General features: G+C 48.3%; 1 protein-coding gene across 6 annotated transcripts in view; it reads left to right on the top strand.

Annotated features, from left to right (window-relative positions):
- LOC118228237 (A-kinase anchor protein 13-like) overlaps positions 1 to 24299 on the top strand; it is a 102325-nt gene that overhangs the window by 40397 nt on the left and 37629 nt on the right. For all 6 annotated transcript variants that reach the window (XM_035419593.1, XM_035419592.1, XM_035419590.1 and 3 more), the window contains exons 5-8: positions 3147 to 3330; positions 6301 to 6490; positions 8390 to 10820; positions 12094 to 12179. In XM_035419593.1, coding sequence (XP_035275484.1) covers positions 3147 to 3330; positions 6301 to 6490; positions 8390 to 10820; positions 12094 to 12179 — 2891 coding nt within the window. The remainder of the gene's footprint in view (positions 1 to 3146; positions 3331 to 6300; positions 6491 to 8389; positions 10821 to 12093; positions 12180 to 24299) is intronic.

Genomic DNA, 24299 nt, shown 5'->3' with positions numbered 1-24299 from the left:
GTTCTATCGTAACCAATCGTTGGTTATGTTTTAAGTTTGCTATAGGACGGTAGTGTATTTGCCTTGAATCATCCCCTCCAATTGGAGCCCCGCGTACATAAACTGATGATTTGTCAGAAGTAGTAACTTACAATTGTTTTTTTTTTTTTTTGGCAAAGCACATCCTGGAATTTGGGATGATTGAGCACACGTCAGAGCGACAACTCATTGGTTTCGGCTCATTGTATCATAAGTTCATGAGCCTGAGGAATGAGACTGGTGGTGAGACGACTGAGTTTCAAACAGTGGGTTGGCACATTGTCTAGTGGTTAGAATACTGGATTCTGGACCTCATGGTTATGGACGCGATCCCGTCTCAGTTGTAGCCTTAAGCAAAGCACTTCACCTCAATTGCATCAATAAAAACCCCCTGGTATGAATCGGGTGCATATTTGTCTATGTAATGTTTAGGTACTTGTTAAGCAACATAGTGAAGAGGAATATTAATGGATTTGAATTAATTTGGAAGAATAAATATCTCGTCGTGCAAAGCGGATTTCGGTGCAGGTTGCTGCAGCGTGCAGGTTTGATGTAGCGGGCTGGGGTTGCCTAACAGGTGTGGAAAATGTGTGTGCGGTGTTCTGTGCTCGGTGGGAGCGAGCATTCGCAGACCCTGCCGTAGATCTTCACACCCGGGTGTCCGGTGGATTGGAAAACCGGGACTGTGCGTGATGTGTTCCGCAGATGTGCAGGTGGAGTTTTGCACGGGCCGTCCGAAGCGGCCCAGCGGTCTCGCGGAGGCGTTGCTTTACCGCCGTCGTAAAGCGCACAACGCGATTGGATCCTCGGACGCAAAGGCCCTGTCTGAGCGTATCGCTGAGCTGAGGTGACCCACCCACCCACCCCCCCCATCCTGCTCGGGCTCTACTAGTTCTACATGCGAATGTGTAATCCGTGCTATCGCCGCTGAAGCTACGTTACTGCTGCTGTGGCAGGAAGATAAAGCGTTAACTCTGGGGGGCCCCCTGCTCGGGGAAGATAAGTGGACGCAAACACCAGGGTACGAGGTGAGAAAGGCAGCCCCGGTCTTGTCTGCTCCTGGAGCTCTGTGTTCTTTCCATGGCTGCAAGAGATCTCAGCTGAAAGGGGAAGTTGCTTTATACGATGCAATACATCTACAGCTATAATGAGAGCTAAGCCATCGATGAAAAGCAGGATATTATAGTGGCACTGTTGCCATCTGCTATAACGACGTTTAAGGAAGAAATGAAGCAGAAGTGAAAGGGGGAGACCACTTCAGGGGTGGGTTATTTAATGGTATGGCGTATTCCGACGTTTCCCCCAGGCCTGCGTTTACAGTAAGCGCTATCAGCACTAAGCATTTATTATCCAACTGTGTAAAGCCGAGATAGGGAGCGAGTCTAAATCTTTTAGATGTCCTGCTGGCTCGGGAAAGTAAATTCTTCCCCGACCTGCCTGAGAGAAGGACCAGCTGCGTAATGCCTTCTCGAGCCCTGGCATTTCCTGCAGCTGGCCACGGGCACCTGGGCCAGCGCTGAAACCGGAGAGGCCCAGCAGGCTTTGCCAAGCGCTGCCCCCAGGTCAGCTGGCACCAAACTGTCTAGCCCAAAGCTGCTTTCGACTCAAACTAAATGTATTGCATTTGAATCAAAACTAGTTTGTGCCCTATCCCTCTCTATATCTAAACTGGCAAAAGCATTTGATTTTTGCATGTTGCTGTTTTCAGTATCAGATGTGATCGTACTGCTACCGAAAACATCTTTAGTAAGTAATCTTTACAATACATGTCTTATGATGGGTTATCATTATAATGCATTAGAGCATACATTTATAATTAATTAAGTTAATTCAGCCGTAAGATGCTTGTGCAGTCCAGCTTAAACGATTTCAGAACAACTCTAGTTACAGTATTGAAAGCTAGTTTGAATCTTACACTGCAGAAGGAGAAACAGGAAAGCCAGGATGTGAACATGATGCATGGCCATGTGATCCAGAGGCTTTTCAGTGGTCTGGCATGTTCCAGAATAATTCCTCAGATTCTGGCTGACTAAAAGAAAATGGAGGCCCATACTCAAAATGTCTTGATACACTCGAATGCCTTTTGGTACTGTTTTATGAAGGTATGGAACACCAAATAATATTTTGTCAGGTTCACATCAAGGTTAGTTCAGTCTGTTGTTGAGTAAGTGAATATATCATTTTAAATGTCAATGTTATTTTCATATTGAGGGAGTTATAGCGTATACTAACCGTGTGCCAAACTCTCTCTTTCTTAAGCTCTCAGTTTCATGTCTTTTTTTTTAATGGCCGTATGCTTCCTGAAACTCGAGTAAACCTTTCCTTCTGTTTCACAGCTGGGCCTCTTTAAGTGGCTGCGATTAAATCTCTAAAATTAAAAATAGATTACCGGAGTCAAGCCGAGCTGCGCGGCCCTTCAGGAAGCGCTGCGTTTTGTTTGTGTCTGAGCGTTTAGCGGCCGCTTGCGCTAATCCCTCTGCGAGTATCTGCCTCTGGATCGCCACTTGCTTCTTCCTGGGCGCAAAATTGATTATTGCCCTCCCAATAGCCCATTCAAACCCGAGCGCTTCCTTCTCAGGCTTTCATTAACGGGCTGAGAACTCTCCCGTTGCAGCTGATCCTCTGAGGACGGTGCTCAGGGCCAGCGCGCCTCCTTAAGCCCCAAAAATATACCCGTAATCCTCCACATTGAAAGCGGCCCGGGGAGAGAGCTCTCTCAGATTTAATTACTCTGACAGTAAGTAATTAGACTGCGGCCCCAAGGTTTCTAAAAACAACCGGCGGTTGTGCGATTCACCTTCCCAGAGCGCGGCGAACAGGGCAGCGGCAGGGCCGTGGGATCAGGAGGGAGGAGCCGGGGGAGGGGAGGGGAGGGGAGGGGAGGGGAGGGGAGGGGGGTGGAGCCCGGAGGGGGGGTGGGAGGAGCAGAACAGTGACTCACGCAGCCAGGCAGGTGTCAGCTGAGAGGTAGGCAGGAGACTGCAGAGCAAACAGGTCTGGAGTCGGGCCATACCTCCAGCGCTAGGCGTCGAGTTTCGGCGCACGGGTCGGCCGCGTGGTTTCTTTGCGCAGCCCGCGCTGAGCGCTCGCTCGGACTGACTTCCCTGCCGCGTGGCCTCCTCCCGCAGCTCCCGCTCCCCAGGAGACGCTCCTGCACTTCGCGGCCCGGCGCGGGCTCCGGCGAGTGGCCGTCTTCCTGCTGCAGCAGCCGGGGGGCCGGGAGGCCCTGAGGGTCCCCGACAAGCAGGGCGCCATCCCCGCCAGCGTCGCCAAGAGGAAGGGACACCGCCATCTCCAGCAGCTCCTCACGCCGTAAGTCTCTCCTCTGCGCCTCCCTCCCTCACACCTCCGTGTTTACTGAACGTTTACCTCAGTCTCAGGGTGTTCATGTGCAGCCTCTTCTCAGAAATGTGCATTGGTTTTCTTCTTTTAGTCTTTTGTGAAGAATAGAGTCAAGAAAAACTGCCTGTTGCCAAATATAATATGAGAGGAATGCATGAAGTGCATAGTCAAGTTGTGCTTGGTTTCATGCTTCACTGAAACGTTCTGCTGAAGAAATGTTATTCTGCTCAGCCTAAAACAACAGAGACATGTTTTTCTTTTCGATTCGGTACATTAAATTTCAATATTCCAACTTAAATTGGATGTTTTTTGGTGTACGTGCAGTAAATTTCAATCTTCCGAACTTAAATCGGATGTTTTTTTTAGTGGCAAAATTGAGTATACAGGACCTGTCTTGTAAAGCGCATTGCGACAAACTGCGGACAAAGTGCAGTGTCTCAATGCTGAAAGGTATGGCGTGACGAAATTCCAGTGTCGAAATGTGTTTGGAAGTTAAGCAGAAGGACAATAAGGTCAGCTCGGACTGTGCTGTGGCATTGCACTCTCCCTGCATGAACAGCTAAAGTCAATAAAGCAGAAGGATTGTGTGTGTGCGTGTGTGTGTGCATGCGCGGGCATGCGCGCGTGTGTGTGGGAGGGGGCGAAACTGGAGGTCTGTAAGTTCCCAGCACCTCTCTCCCCCCCCATGCCCTGTATCTGTCCCCCTCTCCGTGGTAAACACGGCAGTCTCAGATGGACAGTCCCGGCCAGACGCACAGACCCTGGATTATCTGTGATGTAATCCCTCCTTCGGTGAGCAGCTTTCGCTTGCAGCAGCTGCTCAGGGCCCGGCCCAGCGCGATGGCGACCTGGCTCGGCGCACATGGGCCAGCTCTCGTGCGCGGCGCCGGTTTCGTCGTCCCCACCCCTGTTCGTCCCGTGACCCCCCCCCCCCCGCGCCGAAAAGTGGGACGCGTGACCGCACGACCGCATGAATGAAAGTGTTCGCTCCGCTCGATACAAATGCTGTATTTTGCCTGGGGTCCCCTGCCCTATATCTCCTGTCTCCACGCAGAGGCTGCTGTCCCGGTTAGCAGTTTCAGATGGCGGGACTGGAAAAACGGCATTGCTGGAGTCGGCGTATTGGAACGAGCCGGGCCGCTGGCCTTGTCCGCGTTGTTTGAGAGGCTCCGGTGACTGACACTGGGTGGGGGGGGGGGCGGCCTCTTGCGTCACGCCGCGAGCCGCTCGGTCTCCAGGGTCACCGGGTCCGAAGCGTCGGTGGCGCTCTTTATCGACGGGCCGCGGCGTAACCCGATAGCCGCAGGAGAGAGGGAAGGCACCCCTTGCTGCCTGAGCATGTGACCCGAGTGTTCCGGGGGGGGGAGGGGGGCGGGGGATCGTTTACAGCGTCGCACAAAGCCTGGCTGGCTGCAGTGCGCCCGCAGCCGTGGAAACAGCCTCGCGCGCTCTCTCTCTCTCCGTCAGCCTCACCTTTTCCCCTGTCGTTAGCGCCGCGACGCTAGTCTGCCGGAAGCTCCCCGACCGCAGAGGCTGCTCAGCGGAAGGTAAATAGCGCGTGTTTGCTGGGGTTGTTTTCTAAGGAACGGGCTTTGTTTTTTTGTGTCGGGAAGTCGCCGCTTTTCACTCGTCTAACTCCTCTTCGCTTGCCTGTGGGTGTGGGACAGGCCAAGAAGAGAGAGAGATTAGTTTCGCTGCACTGGGCCGATCCTTTATTTGCCAGATTAGAACTGTGGGTTTCGCCCAGTAAGTGTCAACTAATTTCAGACAGCATTATTTTTGCATTTATCTCTCACTAATAGTAATGCAAGATCGAGCAAAGAGTGCACCATTGAGAAGTATCTATGCTTTTCTTCCTTGAGTTCTAGTGTCCGTGTCTGTCCTCAAGTTCTTAGTAGCAGTAGTGAATGCATGTTTATTATTAGTTCAGGTTTATGGTGATTTCACTCTTGAGCTGCTCAAATGCTGAACGAGCCTCTTTTCTTGTAGCTGTTTGTAAGTGATGTCTTTGGTTACCAAGGATACCTATTCAACAATTCACCCCCCCAACTGTTACATCATTATAAATACGGAGATCTCTATTACAGACTAAACATAATCTTTTTCTTCATCTTAGCCAGTGCTAAAGGGACTGGTTGTTTATCCGTTGTGTAATTGATTGGTGGGTGTTATTTATATTCACCCAAACTGGTTTAGCTGAAGATTGTCCTCAGCGCCTGAACTCCTGACTCAGTCAGAGGAGTGTGTCGGTTCCTTTCTTTGTAAGTAACTGTAGAGGACACACTGCACACTCCACCCAGTGTCACACACCCAGTCTCGATTGAGGCACATGCACTTAACTAAGTAATGAGCAATTCATACACACAGGTCTGGGTTCAGTATTCATCGTTTTGCATTAACATTGAATGAGAGTAATTGTACAACTGTGTCATTTTTAATTCATTTGGCTGTCGGCAAACTGCTGGAACTCGTGATTGCCCCGAAAAAGGAAACGTTCAGTTCAGCAAGCATTCAGTTCTCAAAGTTAAAGAAAAAAACAATTAATTACATCCATGGTTTTCTGCTCTGTACGCGACTGTATTTAGAAAGGCATGTCTACAGAAGAATTTTAGCTTCGCTGAGTGTTCTGAAACATCAGTTCTCGAAGGTTACTGGATGACATTCTTTCTCTGTGAGAAAATGCTTTTCGTGCCTTGATCAAGACCGATGAAATGCCAGCAGTTTGACAGGGCAGAAGCCATAATGAAGATGAACCTGTTTTAAGGGTGGCTGAAAATGAAAGAATGATTAAGACGAGTGAGTGAATTAAGAGGGGCGAGGTGCGTGCGCTGAATTTTGCCCTGGGTTAAAAGGAAGCTTAATCCTGACTCGCGCTGTGCGTGTTGATTGAGCGTGTCATGTGACTGGACTGCCTCTGAGCTGGCTGTCCGCGTTCTGCAGGGAGGAGATCGCCCCGTGGACGACGACAGTACCGTCCCCGAAGGCCTCGGAAGGGCGTGTGGTCCGGCACCATCCCAAGCTCAACACCTACACCCTGTCGGTGGCCACGACCCCGGGCAGCCCGCCACCCAGCCTGCAGGAGGACGTGGAGGAGCTGCGGCAGCTGATTCGCCGCCACTCTGAAAAGAAGGTGAGCCGTTTCTCTCCCTATGTACCCTTCCCAGCATTCCCTATAAGGCACCAAGGTACTTCTGTGACCTCGTCAGTAAAGCCGCATTTCCACCAAAAGTACCCAGAAATTTTATTCCCAGGAACTACTTTTCAAGGAACTAAAAGGTTTCATTCAGCCCATTGTTGTCTGCGTTTCCACCGCTGTCTAAAGTCCCGCGAAGATTAGGCAAATTAGCCCACTGACGTATGAAAAAGCGACATTGTCGTCGGTCCATCTGTATCCATGATTTCTTCTGTAACCCCATACTACCACCGAAGTAGCCTACATTATTTTCTAATAACCGGGACAGCCTGGAGGGCTTTATTCCACTTATATACAACGGGTTACCAACAATGACTATATATGGTTACTTTTGTATTTATAGATTTTTAGCGATTTAATCACCTGGGATTTAAATATTCTTCTGCAGCCGTTTGGGCATATTTTACCGTTGTCAAGCAAAACTGTACTTGGTAGTTGGACTTGGACCGTTGTTATGCAACAAATAGGATATAACAGGCCAATAGTCAGATTGTAACTGTTTTATATATCCTCTCAAACACATTCATTATGTTTTTATGCGAACATTCACTTTCATGTCTTGACATCCGAGGCGACAGAATGCATTCACATTCCACAAATAACTGGCAACAACAGCAGAAAACATGCACACGTCGTAAACAATTTGCTGTTTAATTGATTACTTTCTCTTCGTCAATTCCATATAGGCTAATCGCAAAATGACAAGAATAGAACGAAAACTCGGACTTGCGTCAAAATTTAAATTAACAGTGGTACAGCCACCGTTTGCTTTCCTTCAAAGTTACTGCTAGCCGAGCAGCGAAGTGTGCCCTCCAGATGCGAACCATGCACCATAAATTAGTCCATAGTCTTCCTGGTCTTTTTGTGGAATTGAAGAATGGCAGAGTAAAATTATGGCAGTCTGAAAAAGCAAAAGGGACGATTACTAGAATTAACCTGTTATTTTACCCTGACAAAAAGTGCAGAAGGTGATTTCCAGTTTGCTTTTACTGTATCACCAATGTAAATTATGCAGAACTACCGCATACCTCACATAACTGTATCAAACGTTTTGAGTCAATTACAACGGGCTAACAAAGAAAATCCGGAAGAAAATATTCAGCGACCAAATGAATCCGTTTGAATGTTTTAGTACGTAACATGCTGTCCCAGCACGAATGCTTAACATTTTATAAAACGAATACTAAAGCAAGAAAAGAACAGAAGAGCACACATGTTATAATTCCAAGACGTTGGCAGGCTATAACCAAAAGTAGGCTACTGCGCCGCATAACATGCAAGTTTGATTTCAAGTTATTATGAAAATAAATCGGTTTGCGGCTGCAGATTTTTAAAAATGGCGGTTGAAATAAAACACTGCGCGTAGTCGACCAATCAGACATTTTCAGCGCTTGCGCCCCACCCCAGAAGTTCTGGTACTTTTGGAAAGTACTACCCCCCGAGCAGGGACTTTTTTGGGGGTACAATAAAGTCCCCAGAACTTAATTGAGACCCTAGTTCCTGTGGTCGAAACGCACTGAGTTCCTCAAAAGGTTCCTAGTTCCGGGGTAAAGTTCCTGCGGTGGAAACGCGGCTTAAGAGAATTTGACTGGATGTCTATTTGGAATGTCCAGTGAATACTTTCCCTGGTGTAAATGCTTATTTAGATTTTCTCCCAGAAAACATGAAATATATTTGGTGAATTGCCCTTGATTTTAAATCAAGGGCGATTCAGTCAGGGCTTTAGTCAGGGAATACAGTAGCAAGTAGCAGCCGTGTATCTTCACAGTTGTTAAATTGGTAAACAGCTGTTAAAGGAAGGTGACGCTAACGTGTTCATTCCTCTTTCGTTGTCAGGGAGCTCCCTCGACGCAGCCACAGACTGAACTCCAGGAGACGGGCCAGGAATGTGGCGACAGCCTCGGAACTGTGACAGAACGAGCCGGTTTGGACCGGCTACAGCAGGACTGCCTTCACATCGCAGAGCAGAGGCCTGAGGAAGAGGAGGCCCGGCACGTCGACCGGCCGAGCCAGACCGGCCCGGTTACCTCGGAGCCCCCCTCTGAGCCCCCCTCGGAGCCCCCCTCGGGCGATGGCAGCGTCGGGGAGAGCGCGCCCCCCTGTCAGAACAGTGACGGAGATCTCCAAATCAGAGAGGAAGGGGGGGCGGAGCCCAGCTGCTGTCTCGCTCCTGTAGAGGATTGTGGGAAAGCGTCAGATAAAGGTGACGCGGCGCAGGGCGGGGGGAGCCCTGATTTGAGCGCGCCGTCCTGCGAGGAGCGGCAGCAGGAAACCGATACAGCCAAGGCCCTAATCAGCGGCGCGCAGGGGGCCCGCAGAGACAGCCAGGAAGGGGAGCGAGGCGAGGAGCGGGCGAGCGAGACCGCCGCGCAGACCGCCGGCATGGGACACGCGCAGTCGCAGGAGCGCCCCGAGGAGGAGGAGGGGCGGGGGCGCGCTCAGGAAGCGGAACAGCACGGAGAGAAAGCGCCGGAAGCCCCGAGCGAAGGGGAAAGGGAGAGAGGGTCGGAGAGCGAGCGGGCACTTTCCGGAACGGTCCTCGCGCAGAGCGGACGGGAGGACGGTAGGGAGATGCAGGACGTCGAGGCTGGCCCTGAGCGTCCGTGCGACGCGGACCCCCGGCCGATTCCCCGCGAGACGGAACCTAAAATGGACTCGGAAACGAAACGGGATTGTTCTAGAGAAAACGAGGGGGACGGCAGCGAGGAGAACAGCACTGAGGCTCCTCAGGGTGGGCAGGTTGGCTGCGGGGAGCCTCATTCCGGCGCTGTAGCAGAAACAGGAAATGTGAGCGATCGAGTCGACAGCAGTGCCGAGTCTGCCCTTACCGTGGGGGCGGAGCCTTCGCAGTCAGAAAGCGCAGAGGAATGCCTCGCCCTGGCGCAGCAGGAGGGCAGCTCCGTGGACGTGGATTCTCCCGAGCCCGATACGGCGCCCCCTGCTGATGACCGGACCGCCTGCACCCCACAGGATTCAGTGGAGCCCAAGGAGGAGAAGCCCACACCCAGCGTGGAGGAGAGCGCTGTGGACACATGTCAACAGGAGAGCCAGAGCTCTGCTGTCCATTTGGAATACACAGAACCATCCGCCACTAAGAATGACATCACTTCCTCCTCCTGTCCCCAAGAGGCTGGTTCCTTAGAAGAAGGGGCCGGAAGAGGTGATGTAAGTTCGGAGGAACTCGCTCCCTCTAGTGAGGAGGACCCCCTCCTGTCCATCAGCAGCTCCATGGCTGAGCCCTTCCCCCTGCCTGAGGTATCCACGGTAACACCACCCACCCAGGAAGTTAATTCTCTGGAAGAGGAGAAAATAGCCGTGCCCTCACAAATGGATGAATCCATCACTCATTCGGACTCTGCTTCCCACTCGGAAGGAACCAGCCAGGCCCAGCAGGAGGAAGAGGGTGGAGCTGCCGGGATACCCTCCAGTACCGAGCCCAACCTGCCATCATCAGCCAATGAGGACGTGACAGGGGTGTTACAGCAGGAGTCTTCTCCAGGGCTACCCCAGGAGGAGCCCAAGAGTGATGGATTTGCAAGGGCCCTCGAGGGCCAGGGTGAACTGACTCAGGAGGGCGAGGAGCCTGAACTCAAACAGGAAACTCAGGACACTGCCCTGGAATCAAACGGCTCTGACACAGAGCCAGCCACACCCTCCTGCCCTCAGGAAGCTGTGATTCACATCGAAGAACCACCCCTTCCAGAAACACACATAGAGGAGAAGGAGGAGGAGGAGGAGGAGAATGACCGGGCACTTGAGGAGAAAGGTGATGGTCGGTCCACACCAGAACCCAGTCCTGAGATTCCAGAGTCTGGGGTGACCGCTGAGACTGCCTCTGTAAACGGGGGAGATTTGGGACCAGAGAGTCTCCCGGAAGCACCGGAACAATCCACAGAGGACACCCCGGAGCAGGCGGCAGTCACGCCGAGCCTGGAGGCTGTGGTCGAGGAGAGGACGGAGAACACGGACGGCGAACTAGCCGCGGGTGAGGTCATCGATTCCTCCACCGGCCGTGACGACAGCACGGAGGATGACGTCACCGTCCTGGTGAGCGGTCTGGAGACGACACAGGGGGAGCCTGACCTGCGGAGCCCGACTGCACCTGTAAACTGTGACCCTGTGACCCCTGACCTGGCTGGGGTCATCTCCCCCAAGGATCTCACCCGCAACCTGACCCCGGCCCTGGAAAGAGTGGAGGAAGAGTCTGAGGAATCGGGGGAGTGTAGGAGTCCGAGTGAAGACGTGTGTCACGCCACTGTTATGAGAGGTAAGCAAGATCAGCACAGGGCTGATTTAGTTTAGCACAGTTTAGCAAAAAGAGGTCATTGGTGTCTGATTGTTGTGTGGTAACGTCTACTGTGTGGATAGTTAAGCTTTGTTCCTGTATGATGAGTCTAAGCCAATAACACTAAGGTCAATGCCTCCTGCTCCTGTTTGGCTTGTTATGTAAAGGTAGTGTTACTTTTTGTCTCACCCCTTTTCTCTTTTGTCTGGAAGGATTATTCAATCCAAGCGTAATGAGACAATAATCTGGTTTTAGCGGGAAGGCAGTAAAGCCCTCCTCTAAGGACATGGTCACGTGACTTTCAGCACGCGACCATCAGTTATGTCCCTGTGTTGACTTTGGCGGTAAAGTGAAAACAGGTCTATGGTCTTCAGGCATTCCGCATCTCAACGGTTCACCTTCACCATGTCATTTTAGCCTATCTTCTGATAAGAGGCCGCATTATTCTTTATTCTTTATTAAGTTCTGCTCAAAAACAGTGAAGTACCCATCTCTGTTATTAACACAAAGACCTGAGTAGGGAGGGAATGTTTACACTGTGTATTGTGCAAATCTCCATATCCTAGCAACGGGTGACCTCATAAGATCCTCAGGGAAGTGTACATCTTCTGTTTCAACTTTTCCAGCCTTGTTCATTTTTTTATTTCGGGTGTGAGACACTTGGACAGGGCCATATTTTTTATTTTATTTTTGAACTTGGACAAAAGCAAACGGATGCTAAAATAGCTGCGCTGGGATTTCCTTAAAAATCTACACACCATGTTATTGGAAGATAACTATTCTTGTTTTATTAATTTCCTGAAAAACAATTCTCTTTCTTTTGTTTTTCATCAGCTTTTATTTTTGGCCTCTAAAATCATGTTTGTGCAGATTAATTAAAAATATAGTAAAAAATACTTACTTCGATTTCACATAGTTTGCTCATAGGGGCTAGTATGTGTGTTTATATGCAGATCACACACATGTGCGCACACACACCCACACACACACACATACGGGCACACATCACCGTGATCCAGAATCAAATTATCTTTATTATTTAGATTGACCTTAAGATATGCAGCTGCCACCAGGAGATTACCGCCTGCATTAAATTAGCTTGATTTACTCCTTTAAGGAAGTAGAACAGCCTCAGGGTTCGAATTAGCATCAGTGGGTGGTGACGGATCCCAGGCCCCCTGACATGTGATTGGCAGGGAGTCCCAGGTTGATCTGTAAGAACATCTCTAATGTGTCGTATGTTCCCCACGCACAGAGGAGACCGAGGCCCTTCCAGCCGGAGACGACGTTGATGGTCGGAGAGAATCGGCTTCCGGAGAGGGGACGGGCCCAGGGGACAAGGTACGTCCCGACCGGCGTCTCGTTTCGGATTTGAATCTGAAATTGGATCGTTGCGCGGTCGGCGCGAGTGTAAGTTATGAACCCGGGCTCTCCGGCCGGGCGAAGGTCGAGTCCGAAGGAGAGATTTACCGCCATTTCTGGGAGCCTGCTTGGAAACGGGCTCTGCTTACGTCACGCGGCTTACCGTCCCCCGGTCAGTTTTTTTTAACAGATCTCCCCTTCGATCAGCCTTTGCATTCGAGAAACGACCTCGAGAACATGACGTAGATATCAGGCCAGGATCTGACCTCGACCCCGGGGTTAGACTGGCGTGATGTGGGAAAGTGCTCGGCGTGCATTTCACTGCAAGAGAGAGAGAGAGAGAGGGAAAAATAATCAGGGAAAAAGAGATGATATCATGGGTAAAAAAAACACGGAAGATGAGGAGGTTTTATTGCCCCCGGCTTCGGCGGAGCTGGAAGTCCCTGTTTGACTTCCACGCTGAAAGGGCAGCACACTGAGCGCTTTATTGTCCGTCCCCTTCCTGTGGGAGACCCCATTGTTCCCCGATCCTTTCCTATTCTGCGCCAAGTGCCCGGATCCACCCGTGAGCGCTGCGTTGCTGGCCAATTGGAGCTGCCGATAGTGGAGGGACACTGAAAACCCCTGTTATTCGAGACGGCCTGTAATAATGGAGACTGTGTATAGCCTTGGTGGATTTGTGCAGTCAGTGTTTAAGCCAGTATCTGTGATGTGAGACAGCTTGGGTAATGGTATACCAGGGACAGAATGTCTGTGATATTACTCTACTGTTGGTGAACCATTTCAGTGTCCCAAGTCTTTTGGACACTGGTGATTCAACCAACAACCTTTTAGTTTGAGGACAGACACTATCACCCTACCTGACGTACACATAATGAGTTTATCACTCTCTTTTATTGTGTCATTCCATCTTTCTTATTGTTCACTGGCAGCCTCAGAGACTCATTTGAGGCGTGGATCTGTGGGCTGGGTTAATATCTTTGGCATATGACTCTATATTTGGTTAACGTCTTCAATATCTTTGGCAGCAACAGTCCTATCATGTGACTGACTTAGTTTGTTGCTTTTTAAAAACCATTGCTAAAAGCTAAAAGTCTTAGCCTGTATAGAGGGTATGTCTACATGTCCGCAATAAAAGTATAGAGTTCCATGGTAACTGCTCTTTTGACCCGTGTGTGCAGTGCAGTTGTGGGAAAAGAGACAGTGACATTATGACCAATGAGGTTAAAGGTTGGCTGGGCAGAGGGTGTAACCATGCTAAGTTTGTCCTGTCCATCAAAAATAGAACAGTTTACTGGACAACACAGTACTCAGCCTCACATACACTGCACAGACAGGCCATTAATGTGGGATGAGCTTATTTTTATACTGGAATCACACGTTTGTGTGCCCAGCTGCAGTTGATTCCACAATAAGGTGAATTGCCAATAGGGTGAATTGAGACTGTTATGTTGTATGCTGTGTATATTGTAGAGGCTCTCTCTGTATAGGTTATAAATGATATATTGTTGGCCTATTCTGTAGGCTTGCCTACTGACTGGCTGGTCACTTATCACTTTTCCTGATTTAGTTTTAAGATCACCATTGTGTAACGTGTCAGACTTTTCGTACTGCGACGTGGTGTTCAACACGTACTCACCATGCTGTAACAAGTTCCCTTGCGCACAGTCTTATCTTTTCACCAGCAGGACAAACAGCCACCATCGATCTGCTCACTTGGGCTCTGCTCTCTTTGCTACATTGTTAGCATTCGAAAGCCATTATGTTTGTGATCCTGCTCTGTGCTAGGCTCTTAAGATACAATTATCAGCAGCAGCATGTGGCTACAGACACAAAGAACCCAAAACACTGTTTCTTTCGCTCAGAACCTTTATAACAGATGCCAGAAACGTGAAACAAGCTTTCTAAGAAAAAGGATTCCACTGAACTTGCACTTATATTATTTTTTTTACTACTTTAGAATGCACTGCATCATGGCAGTTGGATGTTCTAAGTGAATGAAAGGCAGAACATGAGAAAATAAACAGAATGGTGAAGACATGCAGCCAGACATCTCCTCCTCAGTGTGCAGCATCTGGCTGCGTTCTTGCTAACAGCTCCTACAGACAGGAAATGTACAGCTAAAGTCATATCCCTTGCCACGTCAATGTATGTCGGTCTATGGTGAGTAGGCGCTACAGACAGCGAGAACAAGGTAGCTCGCTGCTCGCGTTTTTGTTCCATTGGCGAAAGTCTGCCTACCTCAGGGGATCTGATTGCATGAGTATATGGCAATTTTAATACGTGTTAAACTCCGGAGAGGTTGTAACAACGCTCTTGTGTTTGTCCTGCTATTTTCTACCGGATATCCCTCATTGAAAACCATTGCTTTCACTACTTTGGCTTAAAATTTCTGTCTATACGTCTCGTCATTCTAAAAATGTGCATCTGCGTCTCATAATTATCTGAACTACAAAGCAGAAGTGGCTTTGGGAGGTTTGGGATATGACAGCTATAGATATTAAAAAATCCTGAAATGACAATGAAATGAATATCATATGCTAATGAATTCAGGACGGGAGGAAACTTAAATAAATATTATGTCACCTACCAGTAGAGGGCGCTCTAACATTTCTGTCTCTTGGTGACCAGTTTTGACTTGGCATCTAACATTGAATTTTCAATTTAAAAAATAATCTTGAACGTTTAGAAATCATTTTGATGAGTACCTGCCTTTGGGTGTTTTTCACTGCATGTTGTACACAGCTTAATAATTACTTACAGAAATGAGCAGGAACAGAGACGTTTTCTCCATCTAAAAGTTCCTCTAGATTCTGGAGGCAGGCAGGGTCTGTGGCCTGGAAAATGAGCTTCAAAGGCAGACTTTGTTGCTGCTCTGCCAACGTTTTGTCCTGGAATGTCCTCATGCTCCCCCTTGTGTTGTTTTCTGGTATAACACTTTCCAGATGTTCCCATAGAGTCTCCTGCTTATTGTCCTCCTCCATGCTATTGGGGGAAAAACAGGGAGTTACTGTTCACGGTCCAGGATTCCTGCAGAGATATCATTCCCACGTCCCGTTTAAAGCTTTTGTGGCCGGGCAGGGCGCTCCATGCTGGCGCACTGTTGCAGTTTGAGGCTAATTGAGAAAATAGTCCAGGAGTGGCTTTGTTTGAAATGCAATTGGTTGGCTTGGCTTTACAGATCAGTCATGCCAACATCTAAGGACTTGGCCCTTCTTGAGAGGCGGAGTTGTTACTGCGAAGGGGATACCGGAGATTGTTCCACATCATGGCAGTTTTAATAAATCTGGGCATTGGAGAGGTGTCTTTAATGGCTCGTGAACCAAGGCTTGCTTGCAGTGGTTCGGTTGTTACCCTGATTGTTGCATCGTGCATCTATGCAAGACCCTCACTGCGCACATAACTTTGGCTGGGTCTGTGGGTTGGTGCGTGAGTAGGGCTTTCATTACCACTCCAGCAGATTCAGAAACTGGCAAGTGATGCAATAAAAATACAACCAAGTGGGGTGGTTGCATAGCAGGAAGTCATGTGACAACAGTTGGAGGCAGCAGCAGAAATTATACAGAATTTTAATGTGCTACAATATCACACTTTAATTTTAATAAAAGTAGCTGAAGCTGTTTTTTTACCAAGGAGATCAACTGAATGCCACATCTGGTCTCAAAATGAACGATGAGTAAACCTTTTGACAAATAGGCCGTGAACTGCAGACTCCAGTGTTGCAAATGTTTCTTCAGTTGTGGTGTGGAAGGCATGCAAGGCTCAGGTGATTTGGTGTCTTTCGTCGATACCTGTATGGCCATCGCAGTGTAGCAATACGTGCTTACTCACATGGCAGCCTACTCGACTGTTGAGCCCTAATGAAGGATTGACAGGTCTGAGGCCTCTGTCACTTCAAAGCACACGTCATCAGGTGGGGACAAACTCCAGCCTACGTGTCAGTCACAGCCACTGAATACTCTCGAATGGTCAATAGTTTACCTCACAAATTTAACTTAACCGTATGTATGCCATTGAAAACCGAAGTGAATAGCTAGGTTAGTAACTATCCATACCTCAACCCTTGAGAAAAAGGGTGTTGTTTGAGGTTCCAGAAACTGCAGTTATTCAATGGCAGGCATGTCTGAGGCTAATTAATAAACTCTTGGAACGAGAGTCCAAGCAGAAACTTTGCCTGGGGTTAACTTTCTCACAGAACCACCCTCCGTGCCCAGTAACAGGTGAGTGACTCACTTTATGCTCTTGGCAGTGGCGGGGCAAGGGCGGTACGCCGAAAATAACAGGGAGCGGGCGATGGAGTCACTTCCAGAGGGCAGGAGAGTCTGTTTTCCCAGAGCATGCGGTTTCTGCAGGAGTGTCGTTTGCCCGTTGAGGAGGACTGGGGTGTGCGTACGAACTGAGGCTCCAAATCATTGGTGGGCCTGGCACGCTCGGTCCGTTCATGGCTGTTTGTTCATTGTGGGCTCAAGCACTACTACCCACAGTGCAATGCACCTTTCTCCCCTTCTCTCCCAGCCTGGAGAGAGACCGAAATTGTGATTGGACATTCAACAGGTGACATGCATTTAGGAACGTTCCAGAGCCAGACAGGCAAATGTGTAATTTACCCTTAAAAAAGGAGACTTTTCAATCCCCCTCTCTCCTCACTACATTCACTGTGTCTTCTGACATGTTTCGTGTTCATTGCTTTTTTCTTTTCTTTTCTGCAAAGACTACATACTCCACATGCACATTCATTTATACTATAGCTTAGTCAACTTTGAATAAATAATGTATATAATGTATAATAAAGAATGTAATTAATAAACCGTAAACGCTTCCTTCTGGGTAGTCAGTTTTAATTTTTGACCTTGAGAATATTATGAACATAATATTAAAGTAACATGGCAAACTTTCTGTGTAAGATGTTAAGGCTATGTCTGTTTAGTAGAGGAGTAGTTAATCAAATGATTTTTATTGGGACAGGCAGGAGATCTCCTTTGTGTCTGGTGGGTGGAAATAGAAGCGAGCTCTTTGTTAGCGCTAGCCTGTGAAGCCAGGGAAATGTGGAAGTGTTTACTCAGGGAGGGGTCATGTAGGAGGGGGTGGGGTGGGGGACTGAAAGCAGGAAACCATGTGGCAGCATGCGTGTGTGTGTGTGTCTGTGTGTGTGTGTGTGTCTGTGTGCATGTGTGTGTGTGTGTGTGTGTGTGTGTCAGTACATAGGAGTACAGATTACAATGTGAATATAAAAGATAATGAAGGGAGAATTGAGTGCTTCTGTCAGGATACCAGAACACGCAGCAGAACGTTTAGCAGCTTTAGGGGTTTATTGACATGGAAAGAAATGGTCATTCCGCCTGGAAAATCATGTTAAAAGTTAAAGGTTAATGGGTTTCGCTCCTCAAGAGCGGGAAAGGTCACCCAACTGCCTTTTATTAGCATTTTACCTCTCTGAGCTCACATGCACTATGGAAATATTAGTGTGTGATGTCTATCCATTGAAAATGAATTTTTCTGAAACTTTTGCCTCTGCAGTCATTTACCAAACAAAGCAAGCAAATTTTTTATTTATTTTTTTGCAGAAAGCATGAATTTTTTTTGTCCTCATAGGTTCAGTTGGCTGATTTTCTGTGTTCTCTCTGAAGAGACCAGCCCCGTAACAGTTTGGCAGGGATTCTGATTTTCCAATTTGAAGTTGCCTTTCCACTGTTCACTTAATAGCAGCAATATTAGGAGGACCCTGGTTGTGTAACTGCTTTTTGTTCTTCCGTTTTACGGTTTGATTTCCATGGTACCAGCGGTTTGGGAATTGGAGGATTCTCACAGATGTGCTGGCTTTGGTCTTCTGTTATTTTGTATATGACGTTAGCATTTGAATTACGTTTTTATTTTAACCACATTTTAACACTTTACACTATTGTATTCAGTTGTCATATACAGAAGTTTTATTATATATTATTTGTTTATATTTATATGAAGTTGGTCGTATTAGTAGTTCTGTCAGTTTAAAAATACATCTTCTTACTTCATACTAAAGGCAGCCATTTTACCTACTATTTACTAAATTCGCATAACCTTTTTGAATCATTTGTCATTTAACGGATCTTTTTTATCTGTTTAATCTTCTTGGAAAGCCTAAACAAATGGAAGTAGTGACAATGTCGTCGGTGAAACGCGAAATCGCAGTTTCTGGCGGAAGCGTCTATCTCCCTTCCTTCTCCGGGCGTGGCGATGCCGCGCTGGGCACCGAGGACAGCGCGGTGATTAAACTGGCGTTGTCTGTCGGCGGGCATCGCCGCCGGCCTCATCACACGCATGGATGCCTTATCAGCCCTGTCCCAGTGGATGGGCTCTTCCTGCCGCTCAGGAACTGAGCTCATCGCTGTGATTCAACTCAACGAGAGAGGGAGAGAGGGAGAGAGAGAGAGAGAGAGAGAGAGAGCAAGAGGGAGAGAGAGAGCGAGAGAGAGGGAGGGAAAGAGAGAGAGAGAGGAAGAGAGAGAGAGATTCAACTAAATGAGAGCGATTCAACTAAACAAGAGAGCGAGAGAGATTCAACTAAATGAGAAAGCGAGAGAGAGATTCAACTAAATGAGACCGAGGGGGAGAGAGAGAGAGAGAGAGAGAAAGGGAGAGAGAGAGGCAGGGAAAAAGAGGGTGAGAAGGAGGGAGAGAGAGGGGTGAAGGGAGGGGACAGAGCGTATGAGGGAGGAGGGAGGGGGAAGGAGCCGAGAGGCTGGTTCTCTGCACAGATGTGAAGGATTGGGAGCCTCTCAGTTTTCCCAAAGCCTTCCGCGAGGACTGCACTGGTCGGGGCTTCATGTTGGAATCTACAGCCTTGCTATTCAAAAGCACTACTTTTCACCGGAGGAAAAGATGTACGAGCGACACAAGCGGAGGTACAGCCTGTGTTCCAAAGGGGAGAGGGCGGTGAACGTGGTCCTGATAAAGGTACGAGTCGGTCTGCACGGGTTTTTGGCGGGTTTGTTTTTCTTCATTTTTCATTTAGCGGAAAAACGTGCCTACCCCAGTTCATGCATGAAGCCTCTAAGGAATTGTCTAAGGGGCGTTAGAATTTCATCACCTACTTTTTCCCCCTTAAACTTGTCTTTGCCTACACTTTGCCCGTTCAAACGATGAAATGGACAGTCGCTGTGATTGCCTGATTTGCACATGATTTGCCTTGCCTGTTTTCAGCTTTTGCGAAAGGGATGCGTGTGGTGGTTTTTTTCTTTTTTCTCCTTTCTCTTTTCAAACTCGATAGCAGTCAGATGGGAGCGTCTCGCATTTGCAGACGACCGCACGCTCGGAACGGCGGGGCGTGCTGTTAGGGTGGAGTTTGTTATTGGGTCCGTAATGGGGGGCCTGCGGACCAGATCCCAGGAACCGTTATGCTTCGCAGAAGTTGACTTGGGTTGGAGTTTCGTCTCTCTGGGGGTCTCTTTGAAGCTTCGCTAATTCTGTTAGCGATCCTGTTCTGTCGCCACATGCATACTTGATTTTCTTTCACTCGCTCCCGGTGCCGTGCACTACAGAGCTAGCCTTGTACTGCCTGCAGTCCTGGAAAATGTGGGTATACACTGTCAGTTACAACCGCCATTTGGATAATGGCACGATAAGCGTTGAATTCATTATATTTGACGCGTGTTCCATACCATGACGGTTTTTTTGATCGCCCCAACATCGCTCGCAGTGCTCCAGTCTACAGAGCTAGCATTGTTGTGATGGCCGGATTGTTGCAAATGTGGCTTAACACTGTCAGTTATAACTGCTCACAGTAGAACCATTATGAGTAGATCCCTGCTTTCGCACAAGTATGTGTTAAGGGAGGAAATGTTATGGCACGATATGAGTGGTGTGTTGGTGTGGCTAGTGCTGGACAGGTCATGACTGGAGAATGCTCATCGCTCCTTTTTTTAAATAAGGCTCTGCTTTCCTTCTGCCTGCTGCTGGGCTTCTTTTCATTCTTAGCGGTGTGTCAGAATGGCAGAAGAATGCCAGTCCCCGGTGCGTGTATGTTCAGTGGTCTCTGTTCTCAATGGCAACAGCCAGTTTGTCGATTAGGAGTGCCCGATAGCGCCTCGGGCACTTTAGCATGTCATGCGTTATCTCCTCGCGCGGAATGGCGGGCGTGGCGCTGGCATCCCGGCGTCTCGGCCCTGCGTTCCATCAAACGTCCCCGTCAGTCACCGGGCAAAGGGAAGGCGGAAGATGCCGCTGGAGGAATTCGGTTTTAACGGTTAAAGGGAGCCCTGCAGTCACCCTGGGCAAGGCCCAAAGATCCTCTGCTTTGCAGGCTTGCCCTGTTTAACTGCGAGACTGCTTGGTGCATAGCTTCATCTTCTCGGTGCATAACTTCAACAACTGCTTCTGTTGGTGTTGGCTGAGGTGAGCCTCCCCCCTTTCGCTGTACAGGGCTTTGAGATTGTGAAAAGCACTATATAAACGCAGTCCATTACTGTCTAAAGGCCTGTTTCCACTGAGAAGGGTAGCGATAACTATATTGATAAATCCTGTTCTGTACATTGTTCAAACCATTTTATTATTTTACACACCTGCCAGTCAATAAAGATCTGCTTCCCAAGAGCATAGAAAGAGCACAGCACTAATTGTTCAGGCCTGTATCATCACTGGCGAGGCCAAGAGTGATCTGTCCTCATCCCGGCTCATTCAAACCGATCACCATGGCTACGCCACTTTATTTCGGTCATTTGTATTGGAATGATTTGTGTTATTACAAAGTAATGGTTCCTGGTGGAAATGGGCTTTAGCTGCAGGAGGCTGTTGACGTAGGCTCCGGCAGGGCCCGGTCCTGCTGCCGGGCCCCAGAGAGCAAGCGGTGAGGGGCAGGATGCGCTCGGCGGAGGTCTGGGAAAAGGAGCGCTCTCCTCCTAACGGTTTCCTCTGGCTCCCAGCCTGGGCGGTTGGATGGAAATGGGCGGGCGGCCAAAGTGACTTCATAACACAGCGCGCCTTTGAAAAGCCCATTCTCACACTCGCACCCGAGCCGGAGGCCTGCTGTCTTCCAGGCCAAGAAAACAAACATTTCTTAAATGGTTCCCGAGGCCCTAGCAACCGAAAACACCGTCCCGGACGGCAACATCTATTTATAGTGCTCCTATTAATTGATCCATCTGTCTTCATCGTTTGGCAGTTTTCTTATTGTGTCTGCTTGTCAACCAAACTACTTAGCTGTGTCAAAGTCATGCCGGCCATTCTATAAAGTGCCAGGGCTATGACCCCTGATTTTTAAACCATATGTGTTTTTATTGGGTACGTTCTGTAGTATTGGGCGTCTCTACCTGCCCACCGGTGTCCGGTTTTCTCTGCAGTCCCAGGTTTTTGGCTTTGTCTGTATCGCTGCTCTCCCCGTGAATTGAAGGTGAAGAGCCCTGAGCTGCACCTAACGTGGCGGTTCTTTCGCCTGAGGCCAGCGGAGCACTGTACCGGTGTGCCGTGGGGAATCCTGGGAGGATTAAGCCAGAGAAGCCTTCAGCCAATCAGGAGGGACTTTGGGATTATGGGATTGGGTATCTTTGTCCTCCTTGATCCTGACACTCACAGAGCTGCAGCAGGGTCTGGTGCATTTGAAATCAATTTGGTTTCTCGTATTTATTTGTGAAATTCTGATATTGCGTGTTGGGAGTGGTTTGAAGACCAGTGGGACAGCTGTGAAAACATTTCTGGTGTACACATGTTCTGTCTAATGTCCACAAGTACAAGTTGGCAGGCACAATATGGCCACCGTGGACTGACACAGCTCATTTCAAATTCTAACACACACGTTAAATTCATGGGAAACCAGGAGGTTATGTAAGTGGTAAAACAACCAAAATGTCTGTAGTTCTGTGAAGGTATTGTTGCTGTTATATGGTAACAGTTGCAGTACAGTATGCAAGCCCATGGATTTCACTTGTATAGACATCCACTGTCTATTTTCACTGGAGCTGGCAAGCCACATGAACAGGAATATTTTAATATAAAATGCTGCTTTTGAATTTTAGCATTCAGGCATGCATGCAATGTGCTTCCTGCATTTCTGCTTGGCCTAATTTATGAGGCAGATTTATCAAGGGGGGGACCTACATGTAAAAAGGGTACATATCAGACGTTTTCTAGTCCAATTCACTGAAATTCAGATCAACATCTTTGGTGTCGTTTTGTGACAAGTTCTTTTTAATGTTAAATATATTATTGTTTCATTTCAAATAATTCAATAATATTTTATGTTACACACACACACACACACACACACACACACACACACACAGTGAGTTGTAGATACCAGAGTCTCTAATCTCAAGTGTGTGTGTGATGGGTGGATGCCAGCCAGACAGCTCCCAGATGTTTATGTGAAGGCTACATGGTAGATCAATGCCAGTCTCTCAGGTGTGTGTGTGTGCGCGTGTGTGCATGTGCGTGTGAGTGTGGGTGTGTGTGGGTGGTGTGCAGGTGTTGTTGGCGCATCACTGGTATGAACATGTCCTCCACACCTCCAGCCATCTTGACACCAGACGTACACGTTGTCGTGCGGCTTCCTCGCTGAAATCGCCCCCCGGTGTTTGTGGTGGATTCGGGTGTGTGGTGTGTAGGCCTGTTCATGTGGTCTGCTCAGGAATGGCAGAGGTCTTTTTATCATCAGCATGTTTGTGCTCGTGTATTGGGGGGCTGTTTGATATCGGTGTGGCTTTTGGTGGGAAGGGGCGCTGAACCGCGTGTGTGTGTGTGTGTGTGTGTGTGTGTGTGTGTGTGTGCTTGTTTGCATGTGTGTGTGTGTGTGTGTGTGTGTGTGTGTGTGTGCTTGTTTGCGTGTGTGTGTGTGTGTTTCTGGGGAATCTACCCACTATGCTATGCGACCGGGGCCCAGGGCCTGACTTGAGGACAACAGAGCTCAGTGTTCCTGCCCTGGCCAGCAGTGCCCGGGGCAAACAGAGCGCGCTCAGAGCAGCGCTGAGAAGGAGGGCTCCTCAATGGGGCGTTGTGTATTGTTAATTGCTCTTAAACTGTACAGAGCTCTCTGTTTGGACCCTCAAGGGGTGTAAAGACAATTAAGCCAAGCCTGGGAGAAATATTAACTGCTTTCACGTGCAGCAGAACAGATCTGGAGCGATATCGTCGGGAACAACATGCACATTTGACCCACCAGCACACACATGCATACACATGCAGACACGCACACATGCCATACCGAAAATGCACAAATTTTAAGTTCTTACATGACCTTGAATGGGCTGCAGTTAATTTTGTCAATTGATTATAACTGAATAATAAATTCAGCATATGCCCCCCATTTTTATATCTGTCGGACTCGCCATGAAAATTTTTTGCAAGGCATTTTGATACAGATATAGTGGCATCATAATGTATTCATTACAGCATATAAATATGAAAAAATTTGAGAATTCTTTGAGAAATTGAGAATTAATCTCAAGCAATGTATTTTCCTTTTTAACAAACAGGTCCTGATATTTTTGGCTTTACTTCTGTCAATAAAAAAAGCATCAGCTATGCAGCATATAAGTAGACCAAGAATTATTCTGTTAAAAAAAAAGAATAAATAAAAAAAAAAGACTACTGTTTGAAAATGAGTAAACACTTTTAAAGAGCTTGTCAGAATGGGCCGTACATTATTGAGAAGAGTATAGGTTTTTGTTGGCTATGACAGAGTGCCGGAGCAGAACTGCATCCAAATCAGCTGTGAGTTCTCAGGCTGGATGCTGCATTATTAGATGGCAGCAAATTGAATCATGGCTCCCTCTCACCAGAGCCCCAGGCTGGACATAATTATCCCATTTCCTGTGTGTGAGCAATTTGTGGGATACTGGGTTCTGCAGACAAGTCTTATGTATGCGCGTCACACACACACACACACACACACACACGTGCGTGCGCACACACTCCCACCCCCCACACACACACACACACACACACACACACACACATGCACATAGGAGCATGCACAGACATAAAAGCACACGCTCACACAGTATCACGTGGGTTGTTGATGTTGAGCTGAGCCCCTTTCATATTGTTTGTGGTGGTGGTCGAATGAAATGCTTGCGCTTTGGGGATGTTTATGGTTAGTTTCATTAACAGAAGCTGACATGTGTTTGTGGT

This window comes from Anguilla anguilla, chromosome 5, assembly GCF_013347855.1.
Source record: "Anguilla anguilla isolate fAngAng1 chromosome 5, fAngAng1.pri, whole genome shotgun sequence".
Lineage (NCBI taxonomy): Eukaryota > Metazoa > Chordata > Actinopteri > Anguilliformes > Anguillidae > Anguilla > Anguilla anguilla.
This window is presented reverse-complemented; position numbering and strand designations above follow the sequence as displayed.